This window comes from Procambarus clarkii, chromosome 79, assembly GCF_040958095.1.
Source record: "Procambarus clarkii isolate CNS0578487 chromosome 79, FALCON_Pclarkii_2.0, whole genome shotgun sequence".
NCBI classification, from domain to species: Eukaryota; Metazoa; Arthropoda; class Malacostraca; order Decapoda; family Cambaridae; genus Procambarus; species Procambarus clarkii.
The window spans coordinates 17,513,587-17,533,246 of record NC_091228.1 but is presented as its reverse complement, the minus strand read 5'-3'; the positions used below and the strand labels follow the sequence as shown (position 1 = coordinate 17,533,246).

Sequence of the window (19,660 nt, the reverse complement as noted above, 5' to 3'; positions counted from 1 at the left end):
CAATTTTTTGGACCGCAGTAGTTTGTTTTGAAATTCCTACCTTTCTGGTTGCCTGACCTGGTAGATGGCAGACAAAGACTGCTTCCAATTACACGGGGGTGTCTTCATACCATTGCTCCTCGTGCCTCTCTTGAGGGGTCTAGTTTCTGGCTCTGGTCCTCGGTAAGCTTAGAACTCGTTCGACTGACTGTTGCCAAGGTCTAATATATACACATCAGCCCAGTATAGCTCCGGGGAGCCTCTGGGTGTCATCCAGAAAAGGCGTTTCATTACATTCAACGCTGTTTTTTTTATATGTACTGTACATGTTCAGGGAAGGGACTTTAACAATTTACAAAGAAAAAAAATTAGGGAGAACACTTTATTTTTGGCGCACAGCCAGAATGTCACAATGACTGCTTGCATCACAGTGGTTAATGTTGTTCTACAAGAAGGATTGTTTGTATCAGTATTTTTATCTTCAGACAGACCTGAAATATGTTTTGCTTGTCTTGTCTTTCAAGTGGGTTTTTTTCTTGGTTTTGAGTAGATATCTGACCCCCGAGATCCTCATACATCATGGATCCCTAGTTTAGACCTAGGTCAGCCTAGGTCTCAGAGGCCTGGTGCACTTCTCTAGGTTTGGCTTCACCAGACTGTAAGCTGCTGGGAGGTAGCAAAGGCCCACCAGAAAGTGTGTCATTATATTCAACATTTGATTTTTATATAATTTATTACTAAATTTAAATAAACAAATTTCAGGTTGTTGAACTCCTTGACAAGAACGAAAGACTTCCCAAGCCAGAGAAATGTCCTAAGGGGGTGTTTGACCTAATGCTTCGGTGCTGGAGTTATAAGGCACCAAAGAGACCAGCTTTTAGAGAGCTAGCAGCCATTTTCAGAACTAAACCAGAGTATATAAATATTAAACCATATTTCAAATGATATTATCAATAAAAGTTTGTGTTCCATATTTTGAAAGGGATTACTTGCCATTATTTTGTATGCAATGAATATCTACAGAATTTATTTTGCAAACAAAATATCTTGGGTTATTGTGATTTTCTGAGGGGAGCCCTGTTGGATTCCTGAAGCCATCAAACTAACATGTGCCATATTAGTTTGGTGCCATCAGTCTTTTGGAGTTCGAGTGCCTACTGGGGGCCACGAGCCAGAACCTGACCCACTCAGGGAGGCCCACTCATATGAGCTCTCTATATTTAGAGTTTGTCATGTTTGCCATCAACCAGGGATACCACCTGAAATGTAAACGAACCATTACAAATCTCTATCTGCTAGAAATTGCAATCTATGTCCGAAGAGAATCAATGAACTTCCCCAATAGAAAACAGTGAAACAAGCAACAGATCATCCAACTAGCGTGCCCACTTGTTAGCGCCTCACCCTCTCCCGACAGGGAAAAGAGGGACCTAGCTCAGGTGAGACTGCCGCACCACCCTCAGTTCGTAGACTGATGTGCTGGTGTTCACATGTCCTCTCTGACCTCAATTTGGCCTCAATTTTTGTCTGGCTTTGCATTTGTGACTTTGTCAACTGTGTTGTGACCAGGTGTTCCTACAAGTATTCTGAGCTGCATGTGCCTAGGATTCCCTTCCCTAGGTGCCTGGTAAGTACTTCCCTTGTGGGTCAGAGTTCTCTTCCCTGGGTCGTTCGAGTCTCACTCTCATTTGAGGACTTCATCACTTGGTGTTGTTCTCGCCCTTGGGGTTTGCTGGGGGTTTTGGGCTTCTTATCTTGCCCCGGGTAGGGAGTGGATTTGTGCTGGGTGCGGGGGGTGGGTGCACTGCAGCCGGCTCAGCTTGCATTCAGCGGCGGCCGAGGATTCTCCTTAGGGACTGGTTAGTCTGTGTGTTGCTCTGGGGTACTTTTTGTTTCTTTATTTTTTAGTGCATTCTCGCTTCCTCAGCAGAGGAGGTCTGCCTAGTTTCCCATTACGCTAGCCTAGGTTGTGTTTGGTAGTCATTATCTTTTGTTCCGAGGTTTCTCAGCGACGCCGGTTGTCAGTTTGCCAGCAGTAGACAGGGGTTACTGGCTTAGCTGGCTCCAGTGCCTGGGCTTCCTGTAGAGCTAACATACCCCTACAGGCCCTGGAAATCCCTATAGGGCTCGGGGGTACCATGGACGTGTCTTCCGAGCCCTGTCTCGCCTTGTGTGATACCGAGGGGTGTTCGTTGACTTTGCCTCCTGGTGACGATCATACATCCTACCTCTGTCATGCTGCCTGTTGGGTCGGAGACACCTTCAACCCTGAATCTTGTAGGACATGTCTTGGGTCAATATTCGGGTGCGAGTGTTTTGGAAATCGAACAGGGTCCTGACCGCCTGATCTTCTAAACATTCTGGGGCCCTGTGCAGCCTTATGTTGCATTGGGACGTTTTTTGCGGCCAGTTGTTTCATCTTCATTGTGAGCCCTGCGGTGCTGCTGCCTCCTGAGTATCTTGAGGTTATCTTGAGATGGTTTCAAGGCTTAGCCTTCCCGTGGCTAAGGGGAGGCTAAGGCCTCCTTTTTTGTTACAAAGGCTTTCGACAGAGTTCCACACAAGAGGTTGTTCTGGAAACTAGAACATATTGGAGGGGAAACAGGTAAGCTTCTAACATGGATGAAAAATTTCCTGGCTGACTGAAAAATGAGGGCCATAATCAGAGTCAATGTATTGGATTGGAGGAATGTTACGAGTGGAGTACCACAGCGTTCAGTTCTTGCACTGGTAATGTTCATTGTCTACATAAACGATCTACCAGTTGGAATAAAGAATTATATGAACATGTTTGCTGATGATGCTAAGATAATAGGGAAGATAAGAAACCTAGATGATCTTCATGCCCTTCAAGAAGACCTGGACAAAATAAGTATATGGAGCAACACTTGGCAAATGGAATTTAACGTGAATAAATGCCATGTTATGGAATGTGGAATTGGAGAACATAGACCCCACACAACCTATAAATTATGTGAGAAAACTTTAAAGAATTCTGACAAACAAAGGGATCTAGGGGTGGTTCTAGATAGAAAACTGTCACCTGAGGACCACATTAAGAATATTGTGCGAGGAGCCTATGCTACACTTTCTAACTTCAGAATTGCTTTTAAATACATGAATGGAGAAATACTAAAGAAATTGTTCATGACTCTTGTTAGATCAAAGCTGGAATATGCAGCATTTGTATGGTGTCCATATCTTAAGAAGCATATCAACAAACTGGAAAAGGTGCAACAACATGCCACTAAGTGGCTCCCAGAACTGAAGGGCAAGAGCTACCAGGAGAGGTTAGGGGCATTAAATATGCAAAAACTGGAAGATAGAAGAAAATGAGGTGATATGATTACTACATACAAAATAGTAACAGGAATCGATAAAATTGATAGGGAAGAATTCCTGAGACCCGGAACTTCAAGAACAAGAGGTCATAGATTTAAACTCATAAAACAAAGCTGCCAGAGAAATATAAGAAAAATCACTTTTGTAAACAGAGTGGTAGACGGTTGGAACAAGTTTGGTAAGAAAGTGGTGAAGGCCAAAACTGTCAGTAATTTCAAAGTGTTATATGCCAAAGAGTGCTGGGGTAGACGGGACACCACGAGCGTAGCTCTCATCCTGTAACTACACTTAGGTAAGTACACCCCCAGGAAGTAGCCCGTAGCAGCTATCTAACTCCCAGGTGCCTATTTACTGCTAGGTAACAGAGGCATCAGGGTGCAAGAAACTTTTTGCCCATTTGTCTCCGCTTCCACCAGGGATCGAACCCAGAACCTCAGGACTACGAATCCGAAGCACTGTCTACTCAGCTGTCAGGCGGGTAAGTCCCTGTTTTTTCTTATCTGTGGGTAGATAGCTTCAGGGAGCTGACTTTTCTCCCCTCTGAAAAGCAATGTTGAATGTAATGAAGTGGCATTTTCTGGACAAGCCCCGAAGGCTCCCTGACACCCTCCCTCCGGTCAGCAGTTTTCATCATTCTCCGAACTGAGGGTGGGGTGGACGACTCGCCTAAGTGGAGTCCCTCCTCCCCACTGTTGGGGGTGGGTGAAGGGCTAACGAGCGAGCTCGCTAGTTGAATGACATGTTGCCTTCATTGTTTTTCATTGGGGGAAGTTCTTTGGCTCTGATTGAACATAGGTTGCAATTTTCACCAGTTAGAGGTTTGTAATGGTTCGCCTACTTTTCTGGTGGTATTCCCGGTCGATGGCAGACATGACAAACTATAACTATAGAGAGCTCATATGGCCATTTCTCCCTTTGCCTCTCTGAGGGGGCCAAATTCTTGCTCGTGGTCCCCGGTAGGCACTCAAACTCCAAGGACTGATAGCACCAAACTAATATGGCACATGTCAGTATGATAGCTTCAGGGAGCCTCCGGGGCTTGCCCAGAAAATGGCATTTCATTACAGTCAACGCTGTTTTCTCTGGGGGGAGCCCCGTCGGCTCCCTGGAGCTATCCAGGCTGATATGAATATATTAGACTTTGGCATCAATGTGAATGGAGTTCTAGGCCTACCGGGAACCACAAGCCAGAACCTGTCCCCCTCAGAAAGGGCACGAGGAGCAATGGCCTATAGAAACCCCCATGTGGTTGGAAGCATTCTGTGTCTTCCATCGACAGGGTCAGGCACCCAGAAATGTAGGTGCTCCGAAACAAACCCCCTATTCTGGTGAAAATATTGCTACTGAAAGCTGAACTAGTGGCTTGAACTCCCCAAATGAAAACTAGCAAACGATCATGACATCACCTAGTTACCGCGCAGTCGTCTGCGCACCCCTTCCTTCCCAGGAGGGGGAAGGAGGAGCCTCATATTCTCATACTGGCTATCCACTCCGCATTACTTTGGCTGATGTGATTGGCAACGGTCGAGTGACTCTGGCTCCTGTTTTCTTGTCCTCCAGCTCTGTGCCTTATGGTGGGGTGTGAGCCCATCGGTCCTGTCCTTCCAGTGGTTTTTGGCTTCCCATTCCTGCCTCATGTCGTGCGGGAAGCCATTGTGGCTTACCTCCTGTGCGACCTGGATTATGCCTCCATATTGGATCCTTCTTCGTTCGGGTTTGGTTCTTCGTTTCCTCTTCCTTGGCCCCTAGCTCTTAGGTTTTCTTCTCCCTTCTGCTTGTTGTTACCCGATGTTGGATTTATTGGTTCTCCGGGGATGGGAATGGGGGAGGGCTCATGGGGGTAGGCCCGTGGGAGTAGGCCCGTGGGAGTTCTTCCCGGTGGGGTCATGCCAGGACTCGGGGTTCCTTCCTTCGGGGTAGGCAGGTGGTACCAGTTTCAATGTTGGTGCCGCCTTCGAACCCGCCTTCATCTGGTCGGTGTGGTTCTAGCTCTGCTCGTTGGTCAGGTTCTCCTCAAGGGCATCAGCTCTTTAGCAGTTTGTCCCATTGACAGGACGATGGGGGCGGGACTCGCGCTGTTTGCTCACCCCTGGTCTCAGGCTTTGTGGGCTTTTCGGGTCAGTTTCGATTGCCTGCGGTGGTGTTGGGGAGCTCCTCACTCTTCGAGGGGTTTAGGGCTGGCGGAGAGAGCCTCTTCTATGCTCTGTCGAGTCGTCTTAGGAAGGGGGTCCTCCTGTTTTCTCTTTTGCCCCTCCTTTCGGATGCCTACTGTCCCAGGTCTGGCTTCTTTTGGAGTCAGGCGCTTGGGTGGTGTCCTTGGACTTACAGGATGCGTTTTGGAACGTCCTGTTTCATCCGGGGGTTCAGGGACTGGCTCGGTTTTGTTGTGGAACATCGGGGTTCCTGCTTTCGTTGCGTTCCATTTGGCTTGAACCTGGCACCTCACGTGTTTAAGCACCTTACCCGAGACGTGGTGCCCCTCTGCTTCTTTTTGGAGTTCGGGTCCTAACCTACCTCAACGACTGGTTGGTGTGGGCTTCCAGCCAGTCCATGTGTCTGCTTGCCAGGGTTTTGGTTCTTTCCCAGCTTGCCAGGTTAGGGTTCCTGGTGGGCTGGAGGAAGTCCCATCTGGTTCCTTCTCAGGTTCGGTCTTGGCTGGGTCTTTTGTGGGACTCTTGGACCACTTCCTTGTCTCTCCCTCCAGAGGCTCTGCTTAGGCTGCGGTTCCGCCTTCACTTGTTCTGGGGTGCTCCCGGGTCACTCGGCGGTTGCTTGAGGATTTGTGCGGGAGCCTGACCTTTGCCATGATGGTCTACCCACTGGGTTGTGTTTGGCTTCGTCAGCTGTTCTGGTTCCTTCGGGGACAACCCTTCTGCCTCTCGATCGCTGCATTCGGCCTCCGGAAGCCCCTGCGTTGATTGCTGTGTCGCCAACTTCCTCTTCGGATTCTTCGGTGCTTGCGAACCAGGGGGTTCGCCTTGGTGCCTTCCCGAGCCCTCACTCGATGTGTACATGGATGCATCATCCCTTGGATGGGGCTTTGTGACCAGTGCTCACCAGGTTGGCCAGGGGTGGTGGGGTTCGTCCTTCCTTCAGGCTCACAGCTCGGTGTGGGAGTTTGCGCCGGTGTTGATGTCTCTTCGGAGGGTGCGGGTTGCTTGCGGATCGATGATCTGGCTCCATTCGGACTGCTCCCTGGTGGTTCATAGCCAGCACTGCAGGAGTTCGATGTGGTTCTTGGTTCTTTGGGGCTGGTTGCTTTGGGTGAGTCGTCTGCTGAGTTCTCAGGATTTGGCTCTCCTCCTGGCTGTTCACGTTTGGAGGGTGTCCAACGTCCTGGTGGAAGGCCTGTCTCAGTTCATTCCCCTGTCCACTGAATGGACGGTCGACACCGACTCCTTCAGTTGGCTCTGCCGGTCGTACGGGCTCCCGGAGGTGGACCTCTTTGCTTTGGCGTGGTCAAGGCGTCTCCCAGTATATGTGGTGCCATTCCCTGACTGCGTGGCCTGCTCATGTACTGCCTGAGCCATCCTGGTCATTGGACTGGGTGCTCTCTTTTCTCTCTTCTCTTTGGTTTGTGGTGGCCCCTTCGGTTCAGGATTGTTTGGCGTAAGCTCCTTTCTTGTTGGCCTCTGGGGGTCGAGTCAGGGAGCTTCAAGCTCCCCTCTGGCGCTGGGGTTTCTGCTCTTTTAGTCCTGGTGTTAGGTTTGTTCGTTTGCAGCTGTCTCCTTCTTTTCTGGCAAAGAATGAGACTGCTGTTTTCCGGAAGGGTCCTTGGGTTGTTGATTCTTGGTCAGGCTGAGGGTGCGTCATGTGTCCGGTTGTGGCTCTTCGCTGTTACCTGTGCGCCACGTCTTCAGTGGCCGGGGTTGCGCTTTGGGTTCACCACAATTTCCCTTCTTCCCTTTTCCAGGGTTCGGGTCTCCCAGGTCGTCCACCCAGCTGGAAAAAGTCCAAAGGTATGCTACTAGACTAGTCCCAGAACTAAGAGGCATGAGTTATGAGGAAAGGCTGGGGGAAATGCACCTTACGACACTGGAAGACAGAAGAGTAAGGGGGGACATGATCACAACCTACAAAATCCTCAGGGGAATCGACCGGGTAAACAAGGATAAACTATTCAACACTGGCGGGACGCGAACATGGTGAAACAGGTGGAAACTGAGTACCCACATGAGCTACAGGGACATAAGAAGGAACTTTTTTAGTGTCAGAGTAGTTAACGGATGGAATGCATTAGGCAGTGATGTGGTGGAGGCTGACTCCATACACAGTTTTAAATGTAGATATGATAGAGGCCAGTAGGCTCAGGAACTTGCACACCAGTTGATTGACAGTTGAGAGGCGGGACCAAAGCTCATCCCCCGCAAGCACAAATAGGTGAGTACAGAGTTATTCGGGCTAGCTGGCCTGCGGTCTATCCTCGTGCCCACGACGTTCATAAGTTTGCTGCACTGGCTGCTGTGGAGTTGTGTGTTACTGAGGAAGTCTTGGTTGTAGGGTTGACATAAAGCCATTGCTTGGTTACTGACTTTAATACTTAAACTGATACATGACTAGCAGCTTCCAAGCTGGTGGGCGTCCTGTATGCTTTCTTGTTTTCCTCTTTCTGCCGTCTGAGCCACAACACATACAAACGGATGGTACCATTTTCTATGAACATGACAGCTGCCGTCTTTGGTAATACTGTATGTCTTGGGCTGACATTCGGGCATGGGGTTTTTAGTGGTCGAACAGGGTCCTGGTCGCTCGCTACCTTGTCAACGTTGCTGGGGCCCAGTCGGGCCTTTGTCGCATTGGGTTGGCGGTTGCAGCCAGTTGTCTCAACTTCGCCTTAAGGAGCGAGGGCCGACTGCCTCCCGGGTAAGTCCCTCTTGTTTTTGTCTTTGGGTAAGTAGCTCTAGGGAGTCAACAGGGCTACCCCCCAGAAAACGAGCGTTGAATGTAATGAAACGCCATTTTCTGGGTGAGACCCCAGAGTCCCCCTGGCAACTCTCCCTCCCTCCGGTCAGCGGTTTTCTTTTTGGGATTTTTGGCATCCAGCCTCAGAACTGCGGGGTGGATAGCTGGCGTGAGGGGTCTAGGGCTAGAGGGGGGGGGGGGGTGGAGGTTGCACAGACGATGGCGTGGTAACGTGGTGACGTCATGCTCGTATGCTAGTTTTCATTTGGGAAGATCTGACCACTAGTTCGACTTTCAGTACCAATATTTTAGAGGTTACTTTTTCCAGAATAGAGGTTTGTTTTGGGGACGCCTATCTTTCTGGGTGCCTGACCTGGTTGATGGCAGACATAGAGTACCTCCAAGCACCCGGGGGATTTCCATAGGCCTCCTCCTCATGCCTCTTCAGAGGGGGCCAGGTTCTGGCTTGTGATCCCTAGTAGGCCTGGAACTCCATTCACATTCACTGATGCCAAAATCTAATATATCCATATCGGCCCGGATAGCTCCGGGAAGCCTCCGGGCCTCGCACAGAAAATGGTATTTCATTACATTCAATGTTTTTTTTTTTTTTTTTTTACTGTTCTATAAAAATCTAGTCTAAGGAGCACTTAGTGTTGAAGCTCTTCACTGTGGTGACGTAGGCCGCCTGTCATGTCAATCTGAGGATCACTTCGAGTGTTGAAGCTCTTCACTGTGGTGACGTAGGCCGCCTGTCATGTCAGTCTGAGGATCACTTCGAGTGTTGAAGCTCTTCACTGTGGTGATGTAGGCCGCCTGTCATGTCAGTCTGAGGATCACTTCGAGTGTTGAAGCTCTTCACTGTGGTGACGTAGGCCGCCTGTCATGTCAGTCTGAGGATCACTTCGAGTGTTGAAGCTCTTCACTGTGGTGACGTAGGCCGCCTGTCATGTCAGTCTGAGGATTACTTCGAGTGTTGAAGCTCTTCACTGCGATGATGTTAGGCTGCTTGGCATGTCAAAAATCTCTATGCACAAGTGCTGTTATGCATTTCAAATGTTAAACTTGTTCAAATACTGTGCTTTTATAGCTAGCATTCCCACCAGAAAGCTTCTGATTCATTCTGTGATAATCCAGTATATGTTACTCTTAACATTTAGGCTCTCATCCATTGTCCATAGTCAGTACTCAATAAGTCAGTGATGTGACCATAATTCCTATGCAATATGTGCTTGTCTCTCTTCCTCCCTTGCTGTTTAGTTCCTCTGCATTAGTGGCAACATACGTTAGATTTTTTTTTGTACTTTTAAGACATTTTGAGGCATAATGTTACTATCACATTGAAATCACAAGAACGTGGTTAATCTAATAATAAAAATTGAGGGTCAGTTCCATTGTCTGGCCTGAATATTCAAGGTAGAAATATTCACCATAAGGGTGAGTATGTGAGAAGTGCTGAGATGTGATATTAAGAAACCTTAGACTGAATGTATTGTGTAAACATTAAGAGGTACTAAGGCAAATTACATTTCCTTGAGTGTGTGTTGGGCTGCGTAGTGCAGTGGTCAACGTCCTCAGCTTGCAACCCTGAATCCCAGATTTCATCTCCAGGCAGGATTGAGATAGTTGGGTATGTTTCATTTCACTTGATGTTTCTGTTGACCTAGCAGAAAATAGGTACCTGGGTGGATTACATCATGGGAAGATCATCAGTGGTTGGTCTATAGGTGGAGCTGGATAAGCCTAATAGGCTTCTAGTATCCAACCATGGGACCCCCATAAGATAATAATTGGTAGAAGTTCAGGTATTTTTTGATATGTTGTATATGTTTCACATGTATGTTTCACATATATTGTATATGTTTCACGGTAGTGGAGGAGGCCTGGTTGGGGACCAGGCTGCGGGGATGTTGAGTCTCAAAATCATCGCAAGATGAGATAATGAAGGTCGGGTACACAAGGCCAAAGCTGACTGTGGTCTCTAAGTGACTTGATTTACAGGGGATGAGATCAGCTGTTGCAAAGACACCCTGGCTGACTGACCTTGCAGAACACATTTGGGTTGCCTCAAACTCTCCTGTGAATCTTGCCACAGCTCTTAACTATACTCTTAACTATTATGCAACACCTGAAAAGGTTTATAGAACAGCTTGAATCAGAAAATACCAGACGTGTTTTCAGGTAATGCAGTTTGCTGAAGCCACTTTTTATATTAGTACAATATACAGAAGTTAACCTCCAATTTTTTGGATGACAACTTGTGTTTTTGATGACTAAGAGTACCTTCAGAAAATGGAAAAATGATGATGTTTCGATCCATCCTGCACCATTATCAAGTCGTGTGATACAAGAAAGGAAAGTACAAGCAAATAAATAAGATAAGAGAATGAGGTGAGAGGTGAGGAGCAGGTAAGAGAAAGATAAGAGTAAGATGAAAGGTAAGAATAAGATGAATGGTAGAAATGAGATGAAGGTAAGAATTGGATGAGGTAAGAATAAGGAGGAGGTAAGAGGAAAGGTTAGAAAAAGAAAAGAGATGAGAAAAATGGGTAGGCTTAAGTCAGGTCGTGTTTGTTAAGAAGGTTAGAGCATTTAAGTAGATACCATAAAAAGGAAGAGTCAACAGCAACAAAGCCAGGACTAAGGTTCATGTTGGGTATGTTGTGTATCAGAGCCGATTTGACAAGACGGCGTCTGTGTAGAGTAGAGGCAGGAAAGATTATTTTTGAGGAAGACCAATCAATAGGATGAGCAGTCCCTAACATGACAAAAAAAAGCATTATTTGTGTTTGTAGACTTAACACTTCTTTCGTGTTCCTGTGCCTTCCCTCCATATCCGAACTCAAAAAATCTCAGTAATACCCTTCATCCTCTTGATGTAAAACTCACCTTTTGGTAAACTAACACTCTTCATAATAATCTGGTTCAGACTGCTCCTCCTGCTTCAAATGCTGCTGGTGTCTACTCCATTTTCTGTTCGTCTTATCCTCACCAATACTTTGGTGAAACAGGCCATGCACTGAATGATAGACTTAAGAAGTGCACAAGAAGCGTTAAGTCTGCAGGCATCAACAATGCTCTCTTCTGTCATGTCACAGACTCCAATCATCCTGTAGTTTGGTCTTCTTCTAAAATAAATTTTCCTGACTATACCCTTCACAAACCCAATCTTGTCGAATCGACTTTGATACACAACCCGAGTCCTGGCTTTGTTGCTGCTGACTCTTCCCCTTCACAGTAGATACTTAAATACACCAACCTTTTTAACAAACATGACCTGACTTATGCCTACCCATTTTTCTTACCCCTTTTCTTTTTCTTACCTTTCCTCTTATTCTTACCTCATCCCATTTTTACCTTCATCCCATTCTTACCTTCATCTCGTTCTTAACCTCATCCTATTCTTACCCCTCATCCTATTCTTACCCCTCATCCTATTCTTACCTCTCATCCTATTCTTACCCCTCATCCTATTCTTACCCCTCATCCTATTCTTACCCCTCATCCCATTCTTACCCCTCATCCCATTCTTACCCCTCATCCCATTCTTACCCCTCATCCCATTCTTACCCCTCATCCTATTCTTACCCCTTATCCCATTCTTATCCTCATCCCATTCTTATCCTCATCCCATTCTTACCTTCATGCCATTCTTACCTTTCATCCTATTCTTACCCCTCATCCTATTCTTACCCCTCATCCCATTCTTACCTTTATGCCATTCTTACCTTTCATCGTATTCTTACCCCTCATCCCATTCTTACCCCTCATCCCATTCTTACCCCTCATCCTATTCTTACCCCTCATCCTATTCTTACCCCTCATCCTATTCTTACCCCTCATCCTATTCTTACCCCTCATCCTATTCTTACCCCTCATCCCATTCTTACCCTCATCCCATTCTTACCTTCATCCCATTCTTATCCTCATCCTATTCTTACCCCTCATCCCATTCTTACCCTCATCCCATTCTTATCCTCATCCTATTCTTACCTTTCATCTTAGTCTCACCTTTCTCTCTAACCTGCACCTCACTGCTCGCATCACTCTTACCTTATTTATTTACTCATACTTTCCTCTCTTCTATCACATCACTTGATAATAGGTCAGGACGGACCAAAACACTGTTGTTTGTCCATTTTCTGATGTGTGGTTTGGTCATCATATCTTCAGCCACATTATTGTGACCCATCATCTGCAACTTGTGTTTAATTCCCAGTGTTGGGGACATGGAGCCTCTACTTAGACCTATCATTGTCCCCCTAGGCCATCTACTCATGACCTCCAGGATGCACCCCACAAATTTGTCTAACTTCTTGATACTTATTTACCACTGTATGTGAACAGAGGCATTTGGTGAAAGGAAACATGCCCATCCTGTCATGCCTGGGGGATCGAATCTGGACCCTGTTAATGTCTGTACTACAGATATTAACCAGCTGTTATGGGAGACATAGTTATTAATTAGTAACTTAGTGAAATTAAAGTACAAGTAAAGTGAAATTAAAAACTTGATCCAAATAAATGTCAATACTGTACAATTTTCTGAGGGGTACCTTCCCTCCCCTCCACTTCCTTATTGGCTCCCTGAAGCTATCTTGCTGAGATTGCTCCATACTAAAAGGTCACATCAGTCTCGGAAGTTTGTTTGGCCAACCAGGGTCGAGACCTAGCCACCCTCAGAGGTGCAGGGAGCAAGTGACAGACCTAGCCCCTCACAGGGGTGCAGGGAATGAGTGACAGACCTAGCCCCTCACAGAGGTGAAGGGAACGAGTGACAGACCTAGCTCCCACTGTGAAAGATTCCAGGAAGTCAGTGAAGTTTTACAGACAACTAGAGATTTAACAGAAAACAAAGCCTTAAAACAGCCAAAGCCTACTAACAATTCACACAGATCAAGAGATTAATCCAGCTACCAGGAAACTCATTATTACTGATAACCACTACCAGGCAGCCCAATCCGGCTTACCTGACCAGCCAGCTCTGTTACTGGTGGCTGGCATAAAGTTTTGTTTGTAATGCTCTGATCTGCCAGTCATGGGTAAGCCCCGTCTCTTCAAGCTAAGTGCCGGTTATCCTTGGATTTTGTTCATCCTGCAAGGGTCATTTGCTTATATATTTTCTAATTTTATTGTTAGCTTCATATGCATATTTTGTCTCTGTTTGTTGTGTGGAGTTAGCTTTCATTGCATTTGGGGCTGCATGCACTCAGGATTTTCTTTCCTGGGTGCCTACTGATACTACCTCTGCTTAGAGTTATCTTCGCTGGTGTGTTTGGAAGTTCGTCCCTGTGATGCCAGGCCAACAGCGTCAAGAGCATCACCTTGTACTAATCATGAATCATTGATTCCTCTATTTGGGCCCTTGGTTAGGAGCTTTCTTTTGGTTGTAATTTCCTAAATATAGTTACAGGATGAAAGCTACACTTATGGTGTCCCATCTTCCCAGTACTCTTCATCGTGTAATACTTTGAAACTACTGATGGTTTTGGCTTCCACCACCTACTTAACTTTTTCCAACCATCTACCACTCTGTTTTGCAAAAGAAAACTTTCAAATATTTTTTCGGCACCCATTTTCCTTAGCTTGAATCTGTGTCCTCTTGTTTGTGAAGTTGCTGGTTTCAGGAATTTTGCTGAGGCTTGTGTGCTTGTTTACACAGGGCACTGCAGTCACCATTCATAGCCTGGTTGTTTTGGCTGCTTTTGGTGACTGTTTTTTCTGCAAACCACTCCAGTACCTGAGAGCTTCTTCTTGGTTAGCTGTCCTCAGGTCTTGGTAAGTCTCTCGAAGGTCTTTGGCAAGGTTCATTATGGATAGGCCCATCGAACCCTCTCAAACCCATGCTCGCTAAATGCAAGCTTGAAAGGTGTTCATCGTCTTTTCTACCTAACAATGATCATTCTTTCTGGATCTGCCATGCTGCCTGCTGGTTCAGTGACACCCATGAGTCCTCTGAGGTTTGTTGTTCCCACTTGATCTCTGCCCTTATTAATTCAGCTTCAAGTTTAGAAGCTTTTTCAGGCAGCTGCCATTTTGCAAGCTAGTTTCCTCGGGTTAAGCATTCACAGCATATTGATCAATTTAATGCCTCGGAGTTGGCCCCAATGGTGTTTAGGGACTCAAAATTGGAAGTGTTGATGATCTCCACCTGGACAAGTCTATGATTCTTTTTATTCTACTTTAAAGGTGGAGAAAGTTGAGCCTTTTCCTCCCTCTCACTACAAACCTTCTCCTCAAGCCGATGCCTTTCTGTTGCAGGAATTTTTGCCTTTCTGTTGCAGGTGTTGAGCAAGGAATTTGGTTCTGCCCCAGAGCCTTCATGGGCTCATGAGGAGGCCAAGAAGAGTTCATAGCTACCTTTCAACCCTTTGTGTGGACCTTGGTCTCCTCTGCATAGGGTCTTTTGCTTTAGGGGAATAGTTTTTCATATCTTCCTGTGTATGAATCTGATAGCTCAGCTGCTACCCCCTCGGATTCAATTATGAGTCCCATTTTGTGCCTCAGAGTCATCTTCATTTCTTAGTAAAATTTTGTGGAGTTTTTGGATGCTTTACCGGTGGAGGGGTGAATTGTCACTCATTTCCTGTACCTCTGTGAGGTGAGAAAGGGACATTTTAGAATTGAAGAATATCGAGCTTCAGGGAACCACCGGGGCTCTACCAGAAAGAGGAATTTCATACATTCAACACTGGTTTGATTATTATAGGATGATTCCCCGATGCCTCATGCCTCTAAATGTATTTGTTTTTGTTTTATTGTAGTTGGTTTTATTCATTCGATATAGTTTACATTTTACGAGTATTTGTTGATGAAAAATTTAATGAAATGTACAATTTTATGTAGAAACCCAATACAGTGGAACCTCAGTCTACGAATACCCCGGAGTACAAATTTTTTGGTGTACACAGTCAATTTCATTGTAAAATTCGACTCGGTGTACAAAATTGCCTCGGAATACGTGGTGCTTATTCAGTATCCACTCAGTTTAATTAAAGACCTATATGGGGCTATACCCAAGTCGTTAAATTATGGGCCTCACTATTATCTGAAGGATTTAAACTGTCACTAACTTTTTAGTCATATTTGAGAGGGCAACAGGATGGATGGTGAGGGGACTGGATGGATTGATGGGGGCAACTGGATGGATGGTTGGGGGGGGGGGGAACTGGATGGATGGATAAGGGGGTCTGGATGGATGGATGGATGGATGGTGGGGGGACTGGATGGATGGATTGTGGGGGAGACTCTGGATGGAGAGACTAGATGGATGGATGGTGGGGGGACTGGATGGATGGATGGAGAGACTAGATGGATGGATGGTGGGCGGGGACCAAATGAATGGCAGGCGAGTGGGAAGGAGATTCTGGTAAGGATGGGGGGGGGGGGGCAGGAAAGAAAATCTTTGAGAAACACCACACTAGAATCATGTAAGGAAAGAACACGTGGAGGGGTGAGTGGGTGGGCAGCAGTGGGTGCACAGGCAGTAGAGTGAGTGGATGAATGAGTAGAAGGGCAGGCGGCAAAGTGGGTGGATAAGCAGGCAGCAGTGGTCGGGCAGGTGTCATGGTGTGTTGGCAGGTAGTAGTGAGATGGTTAGCAGAGTGAACATAGTGGGTGGGCATAGTGGGCGTACAGACAGCTGAATGGGCAGATGGTCGACTAAAGTGGTGGGTGGCAGGGCGGGCACAGAGCTGGTGGGTAGCAGGGCGGTCAGGAGACAGTGGGTGGGCAGGTGAGTAAGCAGAAATTTAACAGTGGGCAAGCAGGTGGTGGCGTAAGATGGGTTGCTGCAGTGGGCGAGCTTCTGACTAGGACTAACACAGGAGCTGGTCACCCCCGGCGCCTCCCCAAGACCCCTCATCCTGCACACTGGACCCTTCCCGCTATCTCCATCCCCCCATTCTCCACACTGGACCCTTCCGGCCATGTCTGGATGGTATTAATACAGTGGGCTTTCTTGCTACCAGCTGGTGTATTTATTATTATCTATACCAGCTGGTGTATGTATAGGAAGGCAGACTGTTGAGCACCTGACATTAAACTCTTATTGTTTACCAACTGACTGGTTGTGACTGTGAAAGCCTGAGTGACTGTATGATTAACTGTAAAATGGCTGATTGACTGTATGATTAACTGTAAAATGGCTGATTGACTGTATGATTAACTGTAAAATGGCTGATTGACTGTATGATTAACTGTAAAATGGCTGATTGACTGTAAATGCCTGATTGACTGTAATTGCCTGACTGATCGTAAATACCTAACCGGTTGCTATCACAACTCTGAATGCTTGACTACCTTTGGTTATGACTGCCTGTGACTGGTCTTGACTGTGAATACTTGACTGACTTGTTGTGACAGTAAATGACTGGTTCTGACTGGCTGCCACATAACAGAGGTAGTGAAATGTGTAAAAGGAAAATCTGGAACCTGCGATGCATATATGAAAGCGTTTAAGGTGAGCAGAAGATCTAAACACTCACCTCCTCATCCCTCCCTCCCTCCCTCCCCACTTTCCATAGGCCAACACCACCCCTCCTCCATCTCCTCTCCTGACCCTCTCCCATACCACAACAAGAGTTCTCAATAAATTGCAGTTGAATGTTCACTTATCTTATTTATGATTTATATTTATACCTGATTGTTTTATGTATGAAAAATATGAGTAGCATTCTGTATAAAATGTATTTTTAAGTTAATATTTTTGGGAGTGTGGAATGGAATAATTCATTTTACATATAAGTACTTTATTTCATATGGGAAAATTTGTTTCAGTGTACAAATTTTCGGTGTACGAGCCGTCTCTTGGAATGGATTACATTCGTAGACTGAGGTTCCACTGTATACAGTATTTTTATAATATATTTGTATGTGAATGGTGCTAAAAGAAACTGTACAGAAAAAATTACAAAAAGCAAATACTGTATATTGAATGTGTCTGTTATTGTTAATCTTCTTTTATATGAAATTAAGGGTTTTGGTCTCTGCCATTGCTAGCATGTGGTGTTCCTTTTTATACAGTTTACTATAGGTATTGCTGCTGCTGTAAACACAACATCGTAACAAGACCCAAGACGCAGGACCATATATAAGGCAGTATTTAGGTCATATAACACATGTGTCCACTACTTGCTAATTTATACAGGTTATTGTTTACCATGAATTCAGAAGACATTTTAATAAATATTTTAGGTTTATAATGTTCGCAATATGAATTGAAGATTGCAGTACAATGCATTTAACAACAAAAATAGTGTTTTCTGAGTCATGAAATGCTGCTCAAGTGGTGTCCTAATACCGTATATCATATTTTGTTATTTTTACTATCTGCAAATTACTTTTATATGCCATTGAAGGCTAATAAATACTGTATTTTATACTTGCACGTGTCTTTAAATGAATGAAACATTCATAAAACCTAACAATTTGCCACAATAACTTGCCGAGAGCAATAAAACTACCATTGAATGTAATGAAACGCCAGTCCAGTCTGGGTGAGACCCGGAGGCTACCCGGAGCAAACTGTGCTGATATGAAAGTATTAGACCCTGGCATCAGTCAATGCACATGAAGTTCTAGGCCTACCGGGGACCACGAGCCAGAACCTGGCCTCCTCAGAGAAGCACGAGGAGCAATGTCCTATAGAAACCCCCGTGTGGTAGGAAGCATTCTATGTCTGCTATCAACTGGGTCAGGCACCCAGAAAGGAACCTAGCAAATATTTTCTCGTTTTGAAAACGTGACTCCATGGGACCGTCCTCTGTCCTTTTGTGGCCTTATGCTCCTGCTGCTGTCTTCTCCAATTATGCCGGATCACTTTTCCTTTTCCCGCTCAGCTCGTTGTTGCCGTGAGGGGGGCTTAGTGGGCAGCTGCCGGAGTGTGATGCTCCTTGGGACAGTCCTCTGTCCTTTTCAAGCCTTGTGCTCCTGCTGCTGTCCTCTCCAATTATGCTGAGCACCTTTTCCTTTTCTTTCTGTTTCGTTTTTCTCTCCCCTCTTCTCCTATCTGCTTGCCGTTTCCTGCCGACTTTTTGCTTGTTCTGGTTCTTCCCTTGGACTTCTTCTATTTTGACGCCCGGTTGCTTGAGGAGGCATACTCTTGCACCCGTAGAACTGTAATACCCGACGTCGAGAGCGAGGGGAACCTTTTATTGTCAATCCCCCCCTTTCGTCACTGAACCCGATCTCGACGGACTGTCGGTTCTTAAGGTGGCGTTTGTGGGGCGTATACTCACGACGCACCCCTAGGAGGCCCCGGCACGATCGGCGATAGCTTCTTGTTGGGTGTCCTGTCTCTAATTGTGGCTCCATGGTGGGTGTGGGGGCACATTCGTGAATGAATATTCCTTTTCGTAGTGATGATAACCCCTGTTTCGACTGTTTCTGCTTTACCTTCTCAGGCTCGTGGGGTGGACGACCAAGCCCCCGAGTCGGTTCGTGTTGGAAGACCGGGCTCTGTAGCCTCCGCTGCATTGGGCCCCGACCTTGCTCCTCCTTTGGCCTCTCTGACTCCTTCCCCTGGCTTCCCTCCCTCCCTCTGTGGTTGGGTCGAGCCCCAAGCCCCCAGTGGTGACTACCTCATCCCCTGGCGCGGCTCCATCTCTAGTTGTAACTACCGCGCCTTTTAACCCCTCTCAGGGGGTTCTCACCGCCATCCTCGTCACGGCCGCCCTCGCTCGATTCCTTCCAGTTCTGCTACCTATCAAGCCTTGTTTGGTCCCGCTTCGTGGGCCAAATATTTTGATCTCCTCCCTCTTGATTCTGCGCCTCCTGACGATTTCTCCCTCCATCGACATCTCGTTGATTCCGTGGATGCCTCCGTTACTTTCAACCTCACTCGTCTCGGTACGCATGTCGTTGCTGCTCCTTCTCAGGATGCTGCTTCCCGCTTGGCTGCCTTATCCTGCCTTGGCGAGACCCCTGTTCGGGTCTCGAAGAACGCTCAGTTGAATGCCAGTGTTGGCACTATTCTGCTCCCACCCCATGTTGCGACCGGTGTTCGGGACCTGCGTGACTGCCACGACGATATTCGACATATCCTTGCTGCCCAGGGCCATTCTATTCTCCAGGTGGACACGTTTACTTGTCCCCCTCATGGTAGTTGCCGTCAACCCCTCCGGGTTGTGAAGCTTACCTTTGATGGTAGGACCCTTCCACCCTCTGTCATTCTTGCTGGTGACAGGTGCTCTGTCCAGGAGTACATTCCTTCTCCTCGGCTCTGTAACAAGTGCTGGAGGTTTGGGCATGGTGCCCTCCGCTGCTCCGGGACTGTCTCTCTCTGTCCTTTGTGTGGTGGCGACGGTCACTCTAAGTCGGAGTGCACTTCTCCCCAGGCTCGTTGCCTCAACTGCGGTGAGGCCCATCCTACCTTCTCCTGTGCGTGTGTCCATTACAAGCTTGAGGCAGCCGTCCTCAACTTGAAGCACCGGGAGCG

General features: G+C 46.7%; 1 protein-coding gene across 5 annotated transcripts in view; it reads left to right on the top strand.

Moving 5' to 3' along the window:
- The window catches only part of Shark (SH2 ankyrin repeat kinase), a 433,095-nt gene that overhangs the window by 371,420 nt on the left and 42,015 nt on the right, over positions 1 to 19,660 (top strand). For 3 of the 5 annotated variants that reach the window (XM_069314558.1, XM_069314563.1, XM_069314560.1), the window contains one exon: positions 742 to 3,300. The exons of 1 other annotated variant lie outside the window; for it this stretch is intronic. In XM_069314558.1, the coding sequence (XP_069170659.1) occupies positions 742 to 924 (183 nt within the window). In that variant the 3' untranslated portion in view covers positions 925 to 3,300. Of the gene's footprint in view, positions 1 to 741; positions 3,301 to 19,660 lie in introns of those variants that run through there. One more of the 5 variants, XM_069314562.1, reaches the window with a different exon arrangement.